The sequence below is a fragment of the Phymastichus coffea genome, unplaced genomic scaffold (genome assembly GCF_024137745.1).
Source record: "Phymastichus coffea isolate CEN01 unplaced genomic scaffold, Cenicafe_Pcof_1.1 PCOF00028, whole genome shotgun sequence".
Classification (NCBI taxonomy): domain Eukaryota; kingdom Metazoa; phylum Arthropoda; class Insecta; order Hymenoptera; family Eulophidae; genus Phymastichus; species Phymastichus coffea.
The window spans coordinates 3,898,675-3,921,086 of NW_026706839.1; the positions used below are offsets into that span (position 1 = coordinate 3,898,675).

General features: G+C 48.0%; 1 protein-coding gene across 3 annotated transcripts; it reads right to left on the reverse strand.

Annotated features, from left to right (window-relative positions):
* Window positions 1-882: 882 nt before the first annotated feature.
* On the reverse strand, window positions 883-22,189 carry LOC131662820 (MAP kinase-activating death domain protein). Of its 3 annotated transcripts, XM_058932769.1 has the most exons (27): window positions 22,031-22,188; window positions 19,967-20,188; window positions 19,378-19,546; window positions 19,133-19,298; window positions 18,862-19,054; window positions 18,647-18,801; window positions 18,278-18,581; window positions 17,835-18,164; window positions 17,487-17,519; window positions 16,952-17,067; window positions 16,208-16,896; window positions 15,922-16,127; window positions 13,480-13,839; window positions 13,306-13,374; window positions 13,037-13,237; window positions 12,657-12,945; window positions 12,449-12,582; window positions 12,216-12,374; window positions 11,682-12,134; window positions 11,454-11,624; window positions 10,891-11,382; window positions 10,558-10,830; window positions 10,306-10,485; window positions 7,286-7,294; window positions 4,332-4,404; window positions 4,196-4,242; window positions 884-3,330 (listed from the first exon to the last, which is right to left on the reverse strand). In XM_058932769.1, exons 2-27 carry the CDS (start codon window positions 20,063-20,065, stop codon window positions 3,145-3,147), a joined length of 5,556 nt encoding a protein of 1,851 aa, XP_058788752.1. In that variant the 5' UTR covers window positions 20,066-20,188; window positions 22,031-22,188; the 3' UTR covers window positions 884-3,144. The 3 variants fall into 3 exon arrangements, with proteins under 3 accessions (XP_058788750.1, XP_058788752.1, XP_058788751.1); XM_058932767.1 differs by lacking the exon at window positions 7,286-7,294 and having other exon boundaries at window positions 883-3,330; window positions 18,647-18,804; window positions 22,031-22,189; XM_058932768.1 differs by lacking the exon at window positions 7,286-7,294.
* Between the last annotated feature and the right edge of the window lie 223 nt (window positions 22,190-22,412).

Below are 22,412 nucleotides of genomic sequence, written 5' to 3' on the forward strand. Positions count from 1 at the left end.
ACAACCAACGGTATATTTTGAAATTTAATTGAATTAAATCTTATCTGAAGTGAATAAGTTAATCAAATAAATATTATATAAAACATTAAAAAAGAGAAATATATTGGTGATTACTATTTTGAACCAATCTAACAATAAATTTCATCACTTTGAATACATTTTCATATTTCACAAGAAAACAATTTTGTAGTAATAAATTTAGTTTTCCACTGATAAATTTGTTATATGAAACCATATTATTCAACTTTAAAACAGTATAATCATGTAGATTCAATATTTATCTAAGCAATAATATAACCCTTAAATTGCAGAACATGTTCATTGTGCAAAATTTTATTAAATTAGACAATACGGCTAACTTGTTAAAATTAATTATGAAGAAATTTAAATAAATACTATATTTACCTAATTGTGTTGCCGGTACGCATTCTCACCCATTGTGGGATAGGTCTATTTTGTTTTAGTTTTTTGGCAAGCTTTCGCTTGATAATAAACGTTTTGTGGGCCGACTGAAATGAATATATAAGTGAATAATTGTTAACATCAGATAATAGCATTTGTTAGAATATTAAAAAATAGAAGATGCCGAAGATTATAAACGATGTTTTGTAAGAATAAAAATCTCACCATTGTGCCTTCCAACAATATCGAGGCGAAAGAGTCAGGATATGACTAATCTTTTTTGAGTGAGGTTAGTTTAACTACTACGTTAATCAATACAAGTTGGAATGTCATACGACTGGCGGGAATACTCTTGTACTTTTAAATTTTGGGGTAGCATGGAGAGTTCAAATAAACAAGCGTTTAATCACAGAGAAAAATTAATAGTCTTTATTATTTAAAAAAAAATCCTGCTAAAAGATTTTCATTAAAAAACATTGAAAATAAGTGAATATCCTAACAGTGTACACACATCTTAATTCTACGATTTTAACATCGATCAACTGTAATCATCGAATACGATTACAGTAATAGAAGCTAAATACTTGGGTCGATTAGAAGAACTTCAAATTCGAATTTTACGGATGAAAATACATTTGACATCATATCTTCGTTTATTTTCTGTCTGAAATGTTGACCTCTGTAGAATTTTGAAAATATAGAAATCTCATACCTCATACCCAACATGTAAGCTTTCTATTTTTTTATGAATTCCATAACATGCAAACTAATAATATAAATGATGTTTTCTGAAAAAAATAGAAATAACGATTAAACGATGCAGGATGTTTTGAAATGTTTTATTTTTCTATATCTCTCAATTTTTTGTAGTATAACGACTAATAATTATACACACTAGAATTTGTTGGTCTCTCATTCGGGGGATATGAATTCATTGCATAATTAATAATCAAACGATCAACGCATGTAGATAGTTCGGAATGTGAATGTATGCACCTTACGAAAAATATACATATTTACAAACACTCCAAGTTATTTAGGATAATCTTTCAGTTTCTATTTTGCAGCTTTTTTTACAAATTGTAGATACATTGCACGCCACATTGAACTTGACATTCGAATTAATTATTTAAATATCTATTAATAATTGAAAATAAGTTTTTAAAATATATATGGATAAATAGCGGTTAAACATTTCTTATAGTTGAAATGAATTTCACAATGTAGATCTCATAAAAGCCAATATTTAATAAAATTCTCACTTATAATAATTGATAAATATTTAAATTGCAAATCAAAAATTTAAATAAAATAATTCGAAACATTTAGTTTACTACCCAAAACATTGTAGGGTAAGTATGATTACGAATTTTGAAACTATCGTATATTCAAACTGTATTGCTTTAGTTTCTTTTTTTTAAAGACGTGATTTCTTTTGTTCATTTCAAGCCATGCTCTTTTTATCATATACATACATGATTCATCGTCATTATTTACAATTCTTGTTCTTTTACGACACAACGTATCAAGATTTATAAATTAATCAAGTAGAAAATGTTTCTTTTAAAATAAATAACATGTTCATTTATATCTTACAAACGATCAAAGTTTCCCATATTGTTACATTTCCATTTCACTTTTAAAAATACATTAGCTGAAAGAATATGGAAAATAAAAAGTAAAATAAATCTTTTTGTCATTGTAACTTGACGTTCGTAATGGATTTGGTAACTGTTCAATCTTCTGGCCGACGTATTTCAATTCAAACCTTGTTCTTTTTTAAAAGTGCGCATGAATGAAAAAAAATTATTTTCCTTTTATTTTCTAGCAATTCATCGAATCCCCTTGAAGCAGCACATAAATTGATTTGTTTATTTACTTTTCAAAGGATTCGCAAACAAGTTCTGCTTTTGTCACAGAAAACATTCGATTTTATCAAAGTTGTATTGTCTTTTGATTACTTTCACTATTTGATGATTGCCTGAACTGAAGAATCAAGCTTTGTATGTGTGTTTTAAGATGCGCTCGTGATTTGTTCTCTTTTTTTCATCGTTTTGATACCTTATTTGTTTTGTTTTGTTTTGTTTTTTTTTTAATTCACTCAACCGCGACTGCTAGTTAGTATTATATAACATTTACACGGCCTAAAATTGTACGTTTATAAAGCTTTGAGAATCAGCGAAGCAAAATAATTTTTGCCCATCAAACACTAATTCGACATCTTACAAGCTCTCGATTCACTGATTCTCTTTCTCTACTTTTGAATATATAATTCAACTTTAAAAATAGCATTGCTCATAGGTATGTTTATCTCATCTTTATATAATGTGCATCGGTGTCGCGCGATTATACAAATAAAAACAAATAGTAAATCTCGTAAAATGAACGTGAATAAATATTCATGTCAAAACGAATACAGTATACTAATTGAATAATTGTCTTTTTCATTACCCAAAACACTTGTTACAATTCATCATGCTAAAACGTAACAAAGGAACGAATTAAGTGAGAAAACAAAAACAAGAAAGGAGACTAGGACAAAATGAACTATAACAACATTACGCGTACACCTTTTTCGAAACAAGTGCATAAATGAAAAGCAGTGGTTTACAGATGAGATAAATGATGGGTGGAGTGGGGAACGGGGGCACAATTGTATATTCACACCCAGGGTAAGCAAGCGTAAGGTGCGCAACTCTCGTAATTGTGCACGAAGGGTAAGGAATGCCTGCTGCCTTTGTGTCAGTGATGGCTTGGCGGATGAGACTCCCCTTGGGAGTTTCGTCTTGGTGGCTGCTGCTGCTGACTGATGCTGGTTGATGGTCGTGGGCTCATCGACGGAAGTTGTTGCTGGCACTTCTTTGATTGGTATGTGCCTGTTGCCACGTACGAGAATAAACACAGCACCGAGTAGCAGATTTGATCCGCCTAAAAGAAATTCATCTGTTAAGAGAGTCGATGAGATGGTTTTCAAGGGCAATGTGAATCTTGAACCCCGAGGGTGACGGAAAAGTAACTGATTCATGGTATGCTTTCTAGCAATTCGGATGTGAATTGCAAAATCGAGTACTATGTATGAATATTCAAACTATAGATCGACGTTCCTTAAGAAAATGGATAAAATTAATTGAAGCGAAATTAAATCAACGCCATGAATCTTGTACTATTTTAATGAAAATTACTTCTATTACCTTCGTTTATATTCTACAATATTTCATAAATTCAAGGCTGTCATTGCAAACAATAATTGCACGTGCTATTTATAATGAGCTCTCTGGTAAAAGAAAAATACAATTAATCTACTTTCAACATCAAGTAATTGTGAAAAAGGCGAAGTAATGGCGTGGAGAAGGAAGATTTTACTCAATGAAAGAAAAAAACTTACACGGCGCAATGGCGCAAAAGTAAAGGGAAACAAAGAAGAGACACTGACATCATGCAGTATTTTTGTTATCGGTTTGTTCTACAAGCCGAGCCTCCGCTGACAGTTGCATGGTTAGCGCAACCGAGAAAATTCTGTGCATGCAACGAACTGCCTCGCTGGCCTGTTTTGTGCAAAAAGACAAAGAAAGAAAAAGAAAATGCCCAATTGTTTTTTGTCCATTCTTCATTGGATAGTAATATTGATATCCGTACTTTTAAAGAGCGAGAATAAGAGTGTTGTCAAAATTAATTTTGTTTTGTATCAAAAGAAACAAACAATTCTACTTTACACCAATTACTTTTTTTTTCAAAAAATGATAACAGTTAACATCAATATTTTAATGTGGCAAAATTGACTTGGTTCACTTACCATTTGAGACTTATATTTACGTTGAATTATTTGTCTAGTCTTAGGATCTGAAACAAAAGACGAATCAGTAAATGATCGAAAAGAAATAACGTCGTTTTCACATGGAATTGCGATAAGGTTTTCCTGAGACACTTACTGAACTCTTCCAAAATGAAGATCCCACCCTTCTGAGTAAAGCACTTGCGGATATGCTCGAGTCTTAGAAAAAACTGAAAACAACATCGGTTATTAACTAGTCGTCCGACGAAATCAGGTGGATTTCCAAAATTCCTAAAGCAAAACGTGCAAGCATTGCGAATATTAAACTACACTCTACCTTGATCTACAATTTCGTTCGACATACACGTCGACTACTGATGCATGCTTACGTTCATTAAGATAAGAATCTCAGTTATGCATGACAATTATTTCTAATATCTTCATCTTTTCAGAAATTCTAAGCATGCAATCAAGAATATTTGTAAAATTGAAGTATTGTACCTCGTCTAAATAAGACAACACGTAGGGAGCAAACCCTTGAATAATGCTTATTCAGACTTGGTATTTATGCATGAGCTCACACCGACATGATGCTCAACAACGCAAACATGTGTAAATTGCATAAAAAAAAACACCAACACATGATGACCAAAAAGTATGATGTAGAAATCATGCGTAACAAATGTGAAGCGGAAGAAAATAGTGAAAGTAAGATGAGAACAGGACGAGCATTTGCAGCAAGATATAAATATAGGATCCGAGCGAGAAAAGCAGGCAGGCAAGGCAACTCTGGAGATGGCCTAAAAGTCTTTTTAATTGAACGGTGGTGAACGAAGGGGACATTGTCATCGCGTGTGTCCAAAAGCTAATTATTATTGTGCAGTCGAGTTTACAAGTGGATTTTTTCATGAATAATATGTGTGTGTATATATATATATATATATATATATATATATATATATATATATATATGCATATGTATATGCTTCGGATTCGGTGCTCAAGTTCTGATGGTGCGCGTTATGTGAAGACAAACGGGGTATGATTTTCATTTTTAAAGGGACACTACACATGCTTGCATTTTTGTGACTCGCTTGTTTACTTGATGGATAGCAATGAAACTGTAATATTGAAGATACTTTCTCGTGCGATAAAAACAATTCATTTCTTGTATTTTTTCAAACGTTTTTGAAGGTATTAAGATTTTATCGTTTCCATTTGCATAGTTGTGGGACGAATTTTCAAGGATCTAAGTGAAGCCAATGAGCGAAAGAAACAGCTTTTATTTTTCAGCAACAAGTTCGCAAAAGCTCGTTTCACAAGAAAAAGAATTGACGTGAAAGGCCCTTTAGCAATATTCATTTATTATTTGAGCTTATTTGCTACTTTCCTTAGTAAATTTTGCCAGTGCTCGTATATACATACAGTATTTGTAATAGAAAAGAAAGGAAATAGAGATATATAGGCAGTTAAAGTGAATAGTGATAGAGGAGGTTTTTCTCTAATGGACAGATCATAAAGTATATGCAACAGGTCGCTATTTTCGTGTGTGCGATAAACTACCAGAAAAAATTATAATATTTGGTGTCAGATAAGTCGTGAATTGATTACAGAGTAAGTCAGAGTTGTCTATATAAAATTAAGTGACGAGAGAAATATTGAACCGCACAAAAAGAAAAGCACAATTGATTTTCTCGTTTTGCATTTTTGTATTTTTGTTTATTTGTTCAAAGAAACAGATTTGAAGCGTAAGAACGACCAAGAAGACACGTCATCTATATTTTGTTCACGCACGTAAGTACAGTCTTTCTAACAAAGTTAACGTACCTTTTCCAATACCAGCAAACGGAAAAATATCAATATACTCAATCGTTCTAACAACTTTTGTCAAAAACTTTTCTTTTCAAATGCGTGCACTACGTGTTTGAAGCTCGTTATCATTTGTAATAACAAAAAAGAAAACGAAAAAAATAAACATTTGATAACAAACAATATGTAAGCAACGTAAAAACTGCTGGTACAGGAATTGGCCGAACGACATATCGAATATAACATAGATATCACAGCTAACACCAATCATTATATGGTAGGATAAATACAGTCATGTAGACAGAGCAGATCAACTAATTTTGATGCAACTTTCATCGCTGTGGATAGTAATACAAAAGTACTAAAGGCATATATTTAATAGTTTGATCAACATGTGTAATGTGTTTCTTTTATCCTTTTAAGAAAAGGCCAAATGGTTTCATTGTAAAATGTGTATTCTTGTGTCGTCGTTGAAAGATTTCTCTCCTTTCGTTTGCTACGTCAATTGCGTAGCTAGTTTAGTGAAAAAATGTCAAATAAAATGTGTAATATGCGCGTGTTGAATATTTTTAATACATATTCAGATACAGATGTATAGGCAAAAAAGCTTTTTTCTGAATTCTATTTTCAATTTTCAATTGAACAATAACAAAAGCGTTTATTCGTCAAATTTTTAACAATTTCAATTTTGACTGTTGTAAGCGTTTATCAAGCTTCGTATAGAAAGCATTTTTAGGTCTGTAAATACTTCTTTCTCTGTTTGTGAAATCCCCTGCAGCAATATTCATTTTTCATTCGTGCACAATGTCTTAATTATAACTGACTATCTCGTTTTATTCGTCGAATAAGCGCTCAAAAACTTTCATGCAGTTATTACATTGGATTGTCTGCAGTGAGATTGTTCCCAACAGTTTCTTTTTCTTTTTTAATTGTCAAAGTGACATAGAGAAAACTCTGTGTGAATGTTGGAAGTAAGTGACAGAAAATAAATTGATTATAATCAACAAAAGCATATCCGATATACGGCCAACATTAACAAATCATATCATATATATGTGTGTGTATATATATGTACATATATCTACGCACACACTATAATAGTTAATGATAGGCGATCAATATAAGAAATTGTAAAAATAAAATGGTTGAAAAAAATTCTTAACAAAACAAAAGAAACTATTCATGTCGGTGTGATCATAAGAGTCAAGATAATAACTAACAAACAGTGATCATTTGCTGTACTTATAGAAAAGTAATACAACGGTAATGCGTGTCAATCAAATAAGTAGATTTTAATAGTACCTCGAAATCCTGTTTTTGTGCCCACACACAGCCAAGGGCAATCGATCCGACGCACGAATGGGTCGAGCGAGCGAGAGAGACAATGAGATAGAGAAAGAGAGAGAGAGAGAGTGAGAGAGAAAGAACAGGAAAACAAAAATTTTCTAAATTAAAATCCATCAATCAGTCAATAATTACGATAAAAAATGTATGGGCTTTTTACAACCGCACTTTTTTGAAAAATACTATTATATTGAAATAGGGAAAAGTGACGTTATTTCGGACGGGATATGTTTGATAGGATTGGAGCGGAAATACGATAGAGATAGACGTAAGAAGATAAGATACGGGGGACAAATTAGCTGTAAAAAATTATCTTTCTTTAGCATAGTTAATGCTTCACATGTCGAAGCTCTTATCGTTATTGTATCAATGACAATTTTGAGAAATGAAATACTTTGCTACGACGTTTGTTCGAACATGTCCTTTCAATGAGAATAGCCACGAATCGCGGACTCTGGCGCGTAATTTATGGACATAATTGTTCAAGGACCATCTCAAAAGTTCCCCAAGCCAAGAGAAAAGTCTATTAACCATCGATTTATCTGAAGTCTCTTGAAAGGCGATGTGCACAAAATTCAATTTACTGAGTTTCATACGAGCTGCAAACTGTCAGTGATTTGATAATTAATATAGAAGTTTTAGACCAATATGCACAACAAAATTCGATTGAGGCGGTGAATAAACTTTCCTCGTAACATGACCACGACAAAAAGATTTCTTAGTTCATCGCATACAGCATTCAGTATAAAGTTGAGAAAAACATTGTACTGGCGTGTAATAGTATATTTTAAGAATGAAAAATCGTATACAAGATGAAATAGATGTGGATAATGAGAGAAAAAAATTATGACAAATGGCAATAGTGAAAATAGGAGAGAAAAGATACTTAAAAAAATAGAAATAAAAAACAAAATAAAGGGATCGTCAATTTATTATTATTCGATATCATAACGTAGAAGTTCAATATTTCGTACGAAGTAAATGCAATTTTGAAACTTATATCAACGGCAGTATGATATATATAAAAAAATTATCGAGAATAGAAAACACTGGGACGTGTCTTATATATATATATATGTTTTTATAAAGACGTCTTATATATATATATATGGACACGTCGTACTTTGAAACTTATGATACATTGCTTATTATATATTCGATATAATGTATACATTAAATCAATAATATCATCATATTATATAAAATGTATAAGACAGATAAAAGTAACTGTAGCTGCACATCGAGCTCCATGCAAATAGACATTGAATATAATGCTCAAAAAACGGAATGTACCAAAAACATAAAAATATCCGTAAGTCTTAGCTGATAAATACCCAGACCGATATAAGGAATTCTGAAATAAAATAAATCAAAAAGAGTTTCGATGCAGTTTGAGACAATTCGAAGTACTGTTCTTGTTGAGTATGTCACGTTTGAACTCGTTGGCTGGCTTTATTTTGTTTTCGTACATAATTACGGGGTAATAATAACGATGGCATTTATTACCAATACTCCACGTACGAAATCTCTTTTATGATTGATTTCGTATTTTGAGTAATACTGGAATCGAAAGAATTTGCAAAGCTTGTATAAACAGCTCAAAGTCATCGAGGTTTCAATGACGTTCAACTAGTTAGATTACGTTAGAATTTGGAAAGAAAAATAGGGCTGGTTATGATAGAATAAATATGAATCGTGTCATGTGTAAAAGTAATTTATTATATTTTGTTAGTACCTTAAAATGGTGTATCAAAAATGCACTAATTCATGTGCTTTTATAAGCGTACATAACTAAATTGTTTGCTTTTTATTTGAATTCGAAAGCGTGCGCGTGTCTCAATTGTAAGACAACAAGCGATGATGATTTTGTTGATTAGTTCAGTAAAGACACTTCGAAGAGTCATTACATAAAACTAACAGAAGATACGTACATATACATAGTTAAACAGTTTCGTGGTGGTTTAGCGATGGGAGATAATATTGAGTGGTCCTTGCATCAATGCAATTAACGAAAAAGAAACATAGAAATCGATAATTAAAGTAGTTTACGAGAGCAAAGAGGGTCATTTCAAAAAGGCACGATAAAAACTTGGATTACCAAAATTTTCATGGTTCTATACGAATCTATCATCTATACGATGGAATGATTACCAAAGCATTAGACAGTATCTGAGTATCTCACGTGTACCTTGAAATGTGTTTTATTACAAAGTGGCTACAATCAATAGGTGCAACATTATTCAATAAGTAACGATTACTGAGACCGTTCAACAGAAAATTTTCAAAAAATTTAACAATTTATTTCTCTCATTACGTCGTAATTTTTTAAAGCATTATAGAGATATGAAAGAACACCTTGAGGATTAGTGATCGTAGGGTTTTTTGAACGATAAAGAAAACAAAAGGTTTAAAGTCACGGTTTATATGGATGTATAAATTACGCAGCTGAACTAGCGTATTTAAAAGTTAACAAAAAAGTATAGTAACTAAAGTGAAAAGAAAAAAAATGATGAAAAGTAAAGAGGATCACACTATTACAACGGTAAGACGTATATAAGATACAAGAATAGGCAAAGGTTCATATCGGAAGAAAGAGATACAAAAAAAGTTTCTTTTACTGCTAGCAATATATTTTCGTATTCAAGGGTACATATAGACAGCTTTCAACGCGTGAAAAGCTACACTTCACTAAGCTCCTCGTAATAACTACAGTCGTGAATTATCGTTAAAAGCTGCCTACACTTATGGTTGTAGAATTTCAGTATAAGACAGAGAAAGAGAAAGAGAGAGAGAGAGAGAGAGAGAGAGAGAGACGGGCGAGGATCAACGGAAGTCTGGAACGACGGGACCAGGTATATTGCCAAATAGTATAGTAAATATTTAGAGAAATATAGATATATCGTGTGAGATAAACAAAAAGTAGTGTTAAAAAAAAGGGGTAAAGAGAGAGAGAAAGAGTAGAGCTGGCGTAACGTTACCTTGCTGTTGGCAAAGAGGAGGCCGATGCCCTCCATGCAGACCTGCAAGAGGCCACCCTGATTGGTGACTAAGTCTTGGACGGGGAACTCGCCGCCGAGTTCGGCGTCCATGTTGGCGCCGCGACCGCGCGACGCGGCTTTCTCCATCGCGTCTTTTATACAGTAATACAGATCTCTGCACTGCAATGAACATTACGGGCACGAGTTTCGGTTAACTACGGTTTGGCGTGAAAATAGGCGCGCTGCACTTGCCTTCTTAGTGTAGTACTTGTGCAGGTGGGTTTGGCCGCTGTTGCGCCTCCACAGGCAGAGGATCTTGGTCTGCGGACTGTAGGTCATGTTGACGAGTCGCTCGTACCACCAGCGCTCGACGATGACCCCGTTGACGGAGCGCAGCACCAAGCCGTCGTGGCGCACCTCGAGGAAGCGGAGGTCGCCGTCGGCGGCCCCGTCGGCGTGCACGGTGAACGACTGGCGGTGCATCTGGCGCGAGGTGAGCGGCTTGAGGTCGATGTCGTTGCCGTTCTGCAAGCGAGCGCGCGTTGTAGGCCGCGGTCGGGCGCGGAGGGGGCCGGGCGCACTCACCAGGTCCTTGATCTGATCGAGCAGCGTATTGAGCTCCTGGCTGTAGATCAGGCCGATGTGGCTCTTGCCGAGGAGCCGGCGTATCTTCTGCCTGATGTCGCGCTTGTCGACGTTCAGCATCACCAGGATCGCCGTGAGGTTGTGCAGCAGGGTGCAGAGCAGCCGGTCCTCCTCGTGCTCCAGCCGGCGCCTCTCGCTGTCGCTGAGCGTCTTGTAGCGCTCCATCATCTCGCCGGGGCCCTGGTCCATGCCGATCATGTCGCGCTCCTGCGACACGGCGTCCAGGAAGGCGTCCTCCCAGAACTGCATCTGGTCCCAGAGCGCGGAGCGCTCCTTGCCCAGAAGACCCTCGAACAGGTAGGTCCGCGCGGCCTCCGGGCTGGGGCTGCCGGTGGACGGCACGAGCGCTCCGCCGGCCGCGCCGAGCTTGCTCAGCGACGACCTGCTGCTCGACCACACGCTGGCCGTGCGCTGCTTCACCTGCCGCGGGAACTGGGGCGAGCGCGAGGGCGCCGAGTTAGGCGGGTCGGACGGACGAGCCGTACGTTCGTCGGCGTACTCACGTTGCCCTGCTCCACCTCGCTGTCGGACACCGTGCTGCGGAACGACGCCTGGTGGCCCATGCGGAAGGCCGGGTTGGTGGTGATGCTGCCGCAGTCCGTCGACAGAGCGTCGTTGCTGCCCGCCGGCCCGCTTCCGGCGCCGCCGCCGCCGCCGCCACCGCCGCCCTTGGCCTGCAAAAGCCAGCGCTCGTGCGACTTTGCTCGTTCGGACTCGCCGCCTCGGCTTACCTCGCTGTCGAAGGACGTCAGCCTGTTCAGCAGGAACTTCTTGTTCTTCATGCTGAACATGTCGAGGAACATGTCGGCGGTCGACTGGTTGTCGTCGCCGCTGCTCTGCGAGTGGGGCCGCTCCAGGCGTAGCTGCGGCGGCTGCGGCCCGGGCGCCGGCTCCTGCGAGTGCGCCCTCTGCGACGGCGGCTCGTGGGCCGACTGGTGGTTGGGCGACTGCGGCGACGCCAGGTTCTCGCGGCTGCCGAACGGACTCGAGGCCTGCGACATGAGCGAGCTGTCGAAGCCGCTCTCCGACAGATCCTTGCTCCAGTAGTGGGTGTGCGCTATCTCCATCATTTGGAACACCGACGCCGTGCCGCCGAGGCCGAAGTTGGAGTAGGTCACGGCCAGCCCGTGCGCCACCGCTTGAAGGCACTTGAGCATCCCCTTGTAGACGGCTTTGCTGAGGCACTGCGCAGAGGAAGCGAGGTTGTCGGTGATCGCGTCAGGCCGTCGCCGCCGCCGCCGCCGCCGCCACCGCCACCAACTCACCACGTCGTCGATGCGGTCGTCGGGGCTGATCTTCCGGTTGAGGCCTCGGTTCAGCTTGGTCACCATCAAGTCTCGGTAGCTCTCGTCCTCCATCAGCTTCTTCAGTCTGTTGAGCTTCAGCCAGCCGACCCCTTCGCCGGCCATCACCTGATTGATGATCTGTAAACAAGCGCGGGGGCGAGCAGTGAGCCGAGGCTGCGCCTTCGCGACGAGATCGGCGTCGAGCTAATTACGTCGATCAGGAACGCCTGATTGTCCGAATTGGTATTCGTCCTCTCGGCGTTCTGCTGCCTCCGCAGCTCCTCCTGGTTCCGCGCCGACGTGTGCTTGATCAGCGACGACCGTTCCACGAGGTTCGATCCCTTAGCTGCAACAGCGACGGTTAGCGCAAGTTCCCTTAGCGCAAGCGGGCCGCGGTCTCCGCGATCTTCGCGATCTCACCTTTGGGGAACGGATTGAAGATCGACTTCTCCTTGGCTCTCTGCTGCGGCGACGCGTTCGCGCCCCTGGCGCTGCCCTTGCCGCCGCCGAACAAGCCGCTGAACATGCTGCTCGTTTGCTCGGCGATGCCGTTGAAGTCGCTGCCGAGATTACTGAAAAAGTCACGGCCGATCTCGCGCCGTCCCGATCGACTGTCCGGCGTGGCGAGCTGCGAGCCCGAGTCCCTCCGCTGCGGCACTAGTCCGCCGGGCGGCGAGGGCGGCGGTGACGACTGCGAGTCGCCCAAGCCCTGCGCGCAAACGCCAGCCGTACGATCAGCGATCGGGGCGGGCGGGGGGGGGGGGGGGGGAGCGATCGTCGATCAGCGACGAGGGGCTCACCTTGAGCAGGCCCTTCTTGGCGGCGGCCTCCTTGGCGCTCTTCGTCAGGTCGCCGAAGGTGCTCTTGCCCACGTAGGTCAGGTCGTCCAGCGTGTTCTTGCTCACCCCGGCCGCGGTCTTGCTGGCCTCCAGCGCGCTCTTGCTCGCCTCCTGCACCGACTTGGTCGCCTCGCCCATCGCCTTCTTCGTCTGCTGCGTGAGCTGCGAGCATTCCCACGGCTCCGTGAGCGCGACCGCGAAGACCAGCGAAACCCCGGGCGCGGACTTACCTGCTCGAGGGGCGCGAACAGACTGTCCTCTCCGGCTTCCACGATCTTTTCCTTCGCTTGGTGCTTGAGCTGTTGCCGCCGCCGCCGCCGCCGCCGTTGCATCGAGGAGAAGCATGAAAGCATCGCGAGCGTTGGTGAGCGATTGGACGCGCGGGGAAGAGCGGAAAACCTCACCTTGTCCATGTGAGCGAGCAGGCCGTCCTGACTGCTCTGCCTCGTGGTCTCCCTGACCAAGTCCTTGGCTTGGCTGGCGAGCTGCTCGAGCAGCGATCCTTGGGAGCCCTGGCGCAAGACCCCGTTGCTGCTGCCGGGGCTGCCCTGGCTGCCGGAGCTGCTCTGCCGCGCCACCGTCGGCGACTGCTGCTGGCGGGACGCCTGGCGCGGCAGACTGTGCGAGCCGCTCTCGACGCTCGTCGCGGTCGACTGGCGCGCCAGCAGCGGGTTCATCGTCGGCGAGCTGAAACTGGCCGTGCGGGCGAGCACGTTGCCCACGCTCGGCTGGCGCTGCAGCGTGCTCGGATCTATCGGCGGCGCCTGCGGGAACAGATTGCCAAACGGTTGGTCCGCTGCTCGGCCGTCGCATCTTCGCTCGCGGCGCGCTGGCTGTCGCGCGCTTCGCCGTCTCGCGGACAGCCATCGCGCCCGCCTGCTCGCCAACGTACCCCTGACGACGCCTCGTCGCTCGAGACGTCGCGCGACAGTCCGTGCGCGTGCCTGTCCGCGTGCGTGCCTGCGTGCTTGCGTGCGTGCGTGTGCGTGTGTCGATCGATGCCGCGAGTCGTGTTCGTCGACGATGCACCGCGCGCGAGCCGCCGATTCGTCCGGCCGAGAGTTGTGTGCGCGTCCGACTGTACGTCGTGTGTTTGCGAGCAACGGGAGCTGCGCGTTCTGGATAATGCGGAAAGGGGGGCAAAATGTTGTCGGTGCACGAACACCCTGAACTGCGGCGAGAATAATGGGCATTCCTCCGATGGTTTCGCAGCCGCTGTTCGAGTGATCACGGCAGCGGAGCTGCCGACGCCAGTTGTGGTACTCTCGCGATGCGTCTGCCCGACGAGCTGCGAAGGTTCGATTGCGCGACGCAAGGCTGACTCTTGTGAGGGTGTTGAAAAGTGAACTGTGATAAATGCGAGACACGTGCCGCAAAATGTGATGCAGGCAAGCGTAGGCGGGGGGAGGGCAGGGGCGCGTTCGACAGGCGAGTGTTGTCATGAGGGATATATGTGTGTACAGTGAGCGGCAAGATCCGGCCGCGTCGATTCGTGACGTCGAGAGCACGGAAATAAAGCCTCGTTATTCGTCGTCCTCTGAAGCCGAAGTCGGCGAGCTACCTTTTGGGTCGCTATTTCTCGACCGACAGAATTCGTCATCGAGTCTGCATTTCGGCTTGGAAACTGCCGCGAGTTCTCTTCCATCGAGGCTCTCTGTGCTTTCGGCGTCATTAGTCGAGAGGTGGGGGGGGAGGGGATTGATAAAGCCAGCGTGACGGTGCGAATATCAGTTGCGGACAGAGACGAAGGGAGGCGCGAATCGTGCTCGACCCGATTGATCTAAATTGTTGTTGTTGTTGTTGTTGTTGTTGTTATTGTTGTTGTTGTTCTGGTCGTTGTTGTGGTTATTCGCAGACTCACGGGCGTGATAGATCTACGCGACATCCTGCGTACTGGCGTGGTCGGGCGGTCCGCCATCTCGCCCCTGCTAGCCGGCCGCCTGCTGCTGGCTCCTCGCTGATGCGCGTCGGCGATCGTGGGCGCTGCGCTGGTCGTGGCCGTCGTCGACGTGGTCGCCGAATCGGACTCGGCGCTACCACCCTGCGCTCTATCCTAGTCACACCACACACACACACACGTACAGAGAACGCTTGCTTACTCGCTCAAGTTTGGCTGCTGTGCTCTCGGCTCTGCCGGCCGTTCACCTGTCCGTTCACCGACCGCGGATTTCCGATTTCGCGCTCTCGCGAATACGCGCAACGCTCTTCCACGAGGAGGAGTAAACAATCAAGCGAGTTGGTGCATTTTACAAGTGGGATGCAACAGATAAGCGCATGATTACTGCGGGCAAATTTCAGAGAGAAAGAGGATTCGCCTTGCGAACGTGGCACTCGTCGCTCATCGAGAATTGCTCGTTTCCTCTCCGTGCCATTTCCCTTTATCAAGCGATGCGCCGTGTATACACGTAAAGCGGTATTATATGCCAGAGAGGAGATGAAAGAGAAGCTATAGAAATCTCTGTGCGTAGAATGTCGTCAAGGAATGCATTCTATATGTATACAAAACGTCAATAAAAAGAGAGAAATTTCGCCATGAAAAGGTGCAAATGTATATAAAATGTATATAAAATGTATATAAAATGATTCTATCGAGCGGAATGCAGTAGGTCGCCGAGGAAAAGAAACGTTTGCGTATGTATATAAAGTCGCGACATGAGTCGATTTATGCATCCAAACTAATATGAACGGAATGAAGGGGAGTGCACAGTAGTACGAGTCACTTGAGTATACGATATATATATATAATGGCCGTGTTCGTATGTGAATATCAAGATATATAGATAGATAGATAGATAGAAAGATAGATATGTCTCGGCAAGTTGGTCCGAATATCAAAAGAAACTTACATCGTCGGCCTTGTCGTCGTGCTCGGTCTCGGAATCGCGATTGCCAGTCGGGCTGCTCCTGTCGCTTCGGCTGGAGGACGAGCTCGCCGGGGTCTCCGGGCGCTCGCGCGTCTCCTCCTCCTCGGCGCCCGGGTATTGCAGCGAGCTGGGCGGCGTGTAGATGTTCTTCGGGTCGATCGACAAGGCCATCGGCGCCGGATGCGTCACTGGAGGCGTCACAGAGGAGTGATTAGTAGCGCGCCGCCGCGAGCCAGATCCGCGGGACGGGGCGGGGCGGGACGCTTACTCGGTGACAGGTCCGAGCTGGCCATCTCCGAGACGAAGTCGCTCAGCGACGAGTAGGACGAGCTCGTGCTGCCCGCGCCCTCCGAGTCCGAGCCGCTCTCGTCCGTCGGCTGGCCCTCCATCTCCCTCATGGCCTTCAGCGCGTTCACCAGCGAGCTGCTGCTCGCCTCCCACACGGCGAAGTTGATGGGCTCCAGCGAGGGCGCGAACCACTTGGCCTTGTCGCCGATCTGCGCCGGGTCGCAGACTCCGGTCTGCACCCTCAGGAAGGCCACGTTGCTGGGCGTCAGCGACCACTCGGCGAGGAACTCCACGGCCTGGGTGCGCGCGAACCGGTCGAGGAACTGGCTGGTGCGCGGCCGCGACCTCAGGAACGAGTTGATCTGGAAGGCGACCACCGGCCGCGGGTAGAGGCGCAGCGTGCGCGTGTGCTCGGTGAAGTTGGCCAGCAGGTTCTGCGAGTTGAAGAAGCGGACCATCGCCACGCGCGTCGCCACGTCCACCGAGTCGACGTCGTTGCCGTAGATGAACGGATTGAAGGCGGCCTGGGGCGAGACCTTCTGCGACGGCGGATTGGAGGGGCCGCCGATCGCCAGCGACGGGCGGCGCGGCGACGAGCTGCCCGGCGAGCTCAGCGGCGAATGGTGCTGGCCCTGGTCGAGGCTCGGCCGGTGCTTCGCCGACGACACGCTGTCGGAAAGCCAAGCGATAAGCCCGACGCACGGCCGATCGGCCGAGGCTGTACCTTAGAGTCGAGTGGTGCGAGGCCGTGCTCTCCCGACGGCTCTGGGGCGTCGCCGCCTGGGCAACGTTCGCCGGCGTGGCTAGGTGGGCTTGAGGCATCGACATGCTGTTCATTGCCTGCGCAATTCGATCCACGTTAGACGTCCGTCGCGAAACGACGGCGCTCCAATCGAACTACCGGCTACGTACTTACGCGGAACAGCACACGCACACAACTCAATCTCGCTATTCTAATATCCGGAAACTCAACTCTATACTACTGACTCGATCTAATCTGGCGCGAGCCAAGTGGCTTTCGTGTATGTACACGTGACAAAGTGCCTGCGGTGTCGTGGGCTACGGCATAACCACCCGATCGACTTCTACTGACGCGGAGCTTCGTATCGGCGTGAAAATATATACTATGTACACTCGAGGACAGCTACCTGCGGTGCATGCCTTCAAACGAGCAACGGGAAAGGAGAAGCAACGGGAAACCACAGACACTCAAAAACAAAGTAATCACAGAGACAATAAGTACAAATAGAGATAATTACATTAGTGCCCGCTTGATCCATCAGTTGCATTGCCTGTGGAAGCGAGTGTATAGCGAGAAGAGAGACGATAAGAGAGAAAACAAACAACAAGAGATTAGTGATTCGTTTCATTCGTTGTGAGCCTGTCGAATTGATTTTTTTTTTCGTTCATTGAAACATCGATCTCGGAAAACATTGTTAAACAAAAGCAGAGTAAGAACAACGGACGATGAAAACTTGCTTCTTTTCTAAAAGCGAGTCTCCATGCGATTCGCCTCTGACATGTAAAAGTACCGCGGCCTCGGCCAGTTGACAACGGCTGTGCCAAACGGATCCGAGAAAGTGACGATTGCGGCCGCGCGCGCCTACCTGCAGCAGGTGATTCTTCAAGATGGAGGCCTCGGGCTCGGGCAGCGGTGGCAGGTTGTCGCCGAGGCCCGTGGGCGGATCGATCTTGTTGCTGTCGAGATCGACGAGCCAGACGTCGTCGGGCAGCCGGAAGTTCTTCTTGTACATGAGGAAGGAGGCCGGGATGCCGATGACGAAGGGCGTGGGCGCGAGCAGCAGCTGCTCCGCGCAGCTCATGCAGGTGGGCAGCAGCGGGATCGCCGGGAACATGTACTCCAGCGGATAGATCATCGTCACGAAGGCCATCACCGACATGGACAGCGCGTTGTAGTCGCGCGACTGCAGCAGCACCTGGGCGCACGAGGCGAAGTGAGCGGGGGCGGTGACGGTGGCGGGGGCGGGGGCGGGGGCGGGGGCGGGGGCGGTGACGGTGGCGGGGGCGGGGGCGGCTCTCGTCCACGCACCTTGTGCTCGAGCAGTATCAGCGCGAGGACCTTCAGGCAGATGTCGACGCCGAGCAGCTCGATGGGCAGGTGCAGCGGGAAGTCGACGAGCGTGAACCTGGTGTGGTCGGGCAGGGCGAAGCAGAGCGCCGGTTGCAGGCTCGGCGACAGGATCTCCACCTCGACGCGGGTCTTGGCCGGGACCGGCACGGGCGCGCTCAGCAGCCGCAGTATCCAGGTCTCGATCTCGCGCACGTCGTGCAGCACGATCGACGAGGCGCCCTCGAGGCTCAGGCCCGTGAGCACCGACCAGACGTTCATGTCCCTGCGGGCCGGGCGCGGAGGGGAGATGAGAGTGCCGGGGCCGCGCGGCGTCCGAGGAGCGCTCACCTGTGCTGCCGCGAGCCGCCGAGCCTCTGCGGCTGCGAGGTCTCGTTGCACGCGTCGATCAGCCGCTTGAGCACGTGCAGGCACTCGCGGAAGGTGGAGAAGAACGGGTGGTGCGAGACGAGGCAGAGCGACGTCAGCGAGTGGCTCCTCGTCCTCTGCTGGCGAGAGCGGCGCGTCAGTGGGGCCGTCGGGTCCTCGCGCGAGCGCTTGCGTACCTTGTGTCGGCGCGAGGCGCGCGGCGACGGCGAGTGGCTGCCGCCGCTCTCGCTGTCGGCGCTCGGCGCCGTCACGCCTAGCCGCGGCGCGTGGCCGGCCGGCGCGCCGCTCGCCTGCTGCTCGGGCTCGCGCCTGCCGCTCGGCCACTCCCGCTCCGAGTCGCTCGGGCCCATCGCGCTGCTCCTGTAGTCGCTAGCAGGCCCGCCGTCGGCCGAGTCAGTTCGCGAGCGCGCGGCCGGTCGCCCCGGTGATCGCGCGCGCCAACGTTACCTCGAGAACGCCGAGTCGGAGCTCCGCTCCATGCTCTTGCGCCAGTTCTCCCGCCGGAAGTTGCCGCTCTGCCTGTCCCTGCGGAAGCCGATCTGCTGCGCCCCGTTGGCGCTCGTCCTCTCCACCGGCCGGTAGAAGTTCACGCAGACGCCGTAGCGCGTCTTGCCTGTTCGCCAGCGGGACAGAGGTGATCACGAGGGGTCGGCAGTGGCGCGCCCGAGGGCGGCGCGGTCTTTCGGGCTTACCGGAGTCCTTGTCGGTCAGGGTGAAGGTGAACGAGTTGGCCTCGCGCAGCGCCGTGCGCCTCGGCCCGACCACGTTGCAGCCCTCCGGCTGGCAAAAGTACACCATGTCCAGCGGCAGGGGAAAGTCCTTGTGGTCCTCTACGGGGTATCTTCGCAGCAGTTCCGGCACCTGCAACCGTAGCGGCCATCTCGTGCCAGCCCGTTTCCCCACCGCAGCTGTCGCGTGGCCGCAACTAAATTTTCCCTCTTTCGTCGAAGGAGAGCGACCGCGTGGCAGCGCCATGCCGCCCTCGTTTCGTTCGAAATCCGATTTCTTTCGCGCGGCCGTAAAGAAAGCCCAGGGAACAAGAGCAAGCTCGAGGCGACGCGGACGCGGTCGTCGGAAGCTTGCTCGGGGAAAGTTCGATCCTCCCTCGCGGCGCGACGACGGACGGAATGCATTTGTCGCTGGAAGCATCTTTTGACCCGTCGGAATTCGATCTCGGCGTCGATAGCGCGACAGATTTAAAATTCTTCCCGGCGCAATAGTCACTTGGAAGTGGATCGTGCGCGGCCGGGGGTTGGGCGAGAGCCCTCGATCGTGACTCACCTGTATGGACTGTTTGGCGGATTGCGCCGCTGGCCTCGCCCCCACGATGGCCAGATAGTCGACCAGCCGGGGGCACAGAAATTTCTTTTGCACGTCCATCGCGCGACGAGGCGATCAGTTGCTGCCAGCAGTCACCGCGATCGACCGACCGTCTGCGCCGCCAGCGCCGACTCGACTCTGCCGTCGACGTCGTCTCTTCTCATTGTGCGGCTGCTGGGGCACCTGCCGAAGCCCGAGATTTGATTACGTCGTGGCCGCGAAAACTTTCGGCGAAGTTTACCAGGGATTTCCCTTTCGTCTAGTTGGCTGTAGCCGCGCTACGAGGAATCGAACGCGAGAGCGTCGCGGACTACGTCGTCGTTTCGTTGACGCTTTCATTCGTCGCGGCCCCCGTCGCGTCACCCGGCGTCAAGAGCTACGTTGCAGAATCGAGCGCGATTTATACTTTTATTTTGCCGTCGCTTGTGGCTCACCTTCCGCCCAGTTCGTATGGAAGCGCAACGTCGGTGCGGAAAATGCGACGACAGCTGCACCGAAGGTCAAAGCCGCTGCGGGCGCCAATGAGCGAAAATAAGGAAGACAACGCAGCTGTCTCGCGTACTTTACGCGCGCGCGACCGAGCGAATTCGTTCGCTAAGCGTTCTTACGCGCGTACTATTTCATCGACGCGGTGACCCACTTTTTCCCCTCCTCTCCGTCCCTCTAATACGATTATGCAACGTGCCCGGCGAGGAAGGAAAAGATATCCAGCCAAGGTCGCGTGCACTTTTTTCCTCGCTTCCTCGCTCGTCGTGGCAAATGCTCGTTTCCAAATGTACGGAGGCGGCTTTAAATAGCGACGGAACGCGGGCGCGCGCTATTGTCGAATCGCGAACGGCTCATTTCCAAGCTGATTTCGGTCGCGCGTCAATCGCGTGTTCGCTCGTTATCGAGACTTGGTACGCGCGGACGCGACAACTCGAGCTGGGACGCTTGGATTCGGCCTTTTTTTCTCGTCGCCCGCCGAAAGTCCCAACGAGAATTGACAGTCGAGTCACGCGGGCACCGACTGGATCGCGCGCGAGCTTGCGGGCAGCGGGTCTCGTCGAAGATGAGCTCGCGAGAGCCGAGGCGCAAGCGCGATTGCCCGCACGCGCGGACGCTAGCGAATTAATCGGAGAGCCAAGCGGCCGCCTCCGCGGGCGATCGAAAAGAAAAGGACAAAATAAAACGAAGAGAGGGCAAGGACAACTGGCCGTCATCCGCGCGGGCGATCGATCGCGCGTCCCGAATTCGGCAGCCCGCGGACTCAAAGGTCAAGGTACCCTCTTTTCCCTCGATGCTCCCACGTGCACGCGCCAGTGCGAGTACGGCTCGTCCGGGCGAAGCCACCGCCGAGCATTATCGTCTCGCCAAGTGATCGCAGCAGCAGGTTCAGCCGTTTCAAGCCGTTCGGAGCATTGCATTTTCCGCGTCGTTGCGTAGCTACGTTTCCGAGGCAAAAGAAAGAAAACAAAAAGGAAAAGGCGGAAATTGATTTTTCTCTTGAACGCGGCGACCTTCGCGTTACGACGTTACACATACGCGGCGTGGAAAATCGATAGCGAGCGAAAACGTAGACGCCGATAGAAGAAGCTTTTTCGTTCAACCGCGCGCTCAAGTTTCCAGACTCACGAGAGGGGGAGAGACAGAGAGAGAGAGAGAGCGAGCGAGAAAGAGACAGGGAGAGAGGGCGCACCTGCACGCGAGACGAGCAAAACGGCGAAGAGAACGCGACAAAAGCGATCGATGCAGCAGCCGCCCCTCCCGATATTATACTTGGACGCGTCGCTCTCTCTCTTTCTCTCTCTCACTCTCTCGCTCGCTCTCGTTCGCCTTGTTTCGTATGTGTTCGTTACTCGCAAAAGTGGGAATTATGTTTTCCTTCGTTGAAAAATACAATCTTTTTATGTCGGTCGCCTGACGCGGAAAGATAAGCGCGCACGTACGCTCGCGATAAAAAAAAAAAATAAAAATAAAACAAAAAGAATATCAACGGCAACGACGACGCTTCGCCACGCTGGGCAATCGTGGCGCGCTACGTACGGTATTTAAAGCAGTCGGCGAGACAACAGCCAGGAGAGTGCACACCGCGCTATAAAGTGTCGCCGTGGCCGTCGCCGCCGACGTCGCTGCGAGCGCGACGAGAGGAATCCATCCTTGACGCTGGGGCTGCCTGGCCGACACTGAGAGATCTTGGTGTGCAACGCGCCACAGCAAGGATGACGACGACGACGACGACGACGACGATAGACGGTCGATGCCGGACGCCTGCGCACTAAAGCTCCGGAAGAGAGAGAGAGAGAGAGAGAGAGAGAGAGAGAGCGCGCGAGCGAAAGTCACGTTTGCACGCGCGAGCTCGAGAGGAGGGATGATATTAAGGATGTTTCTCTTTCCTTCTCGAGGGTGGATGCGTCGATGCTTGGTT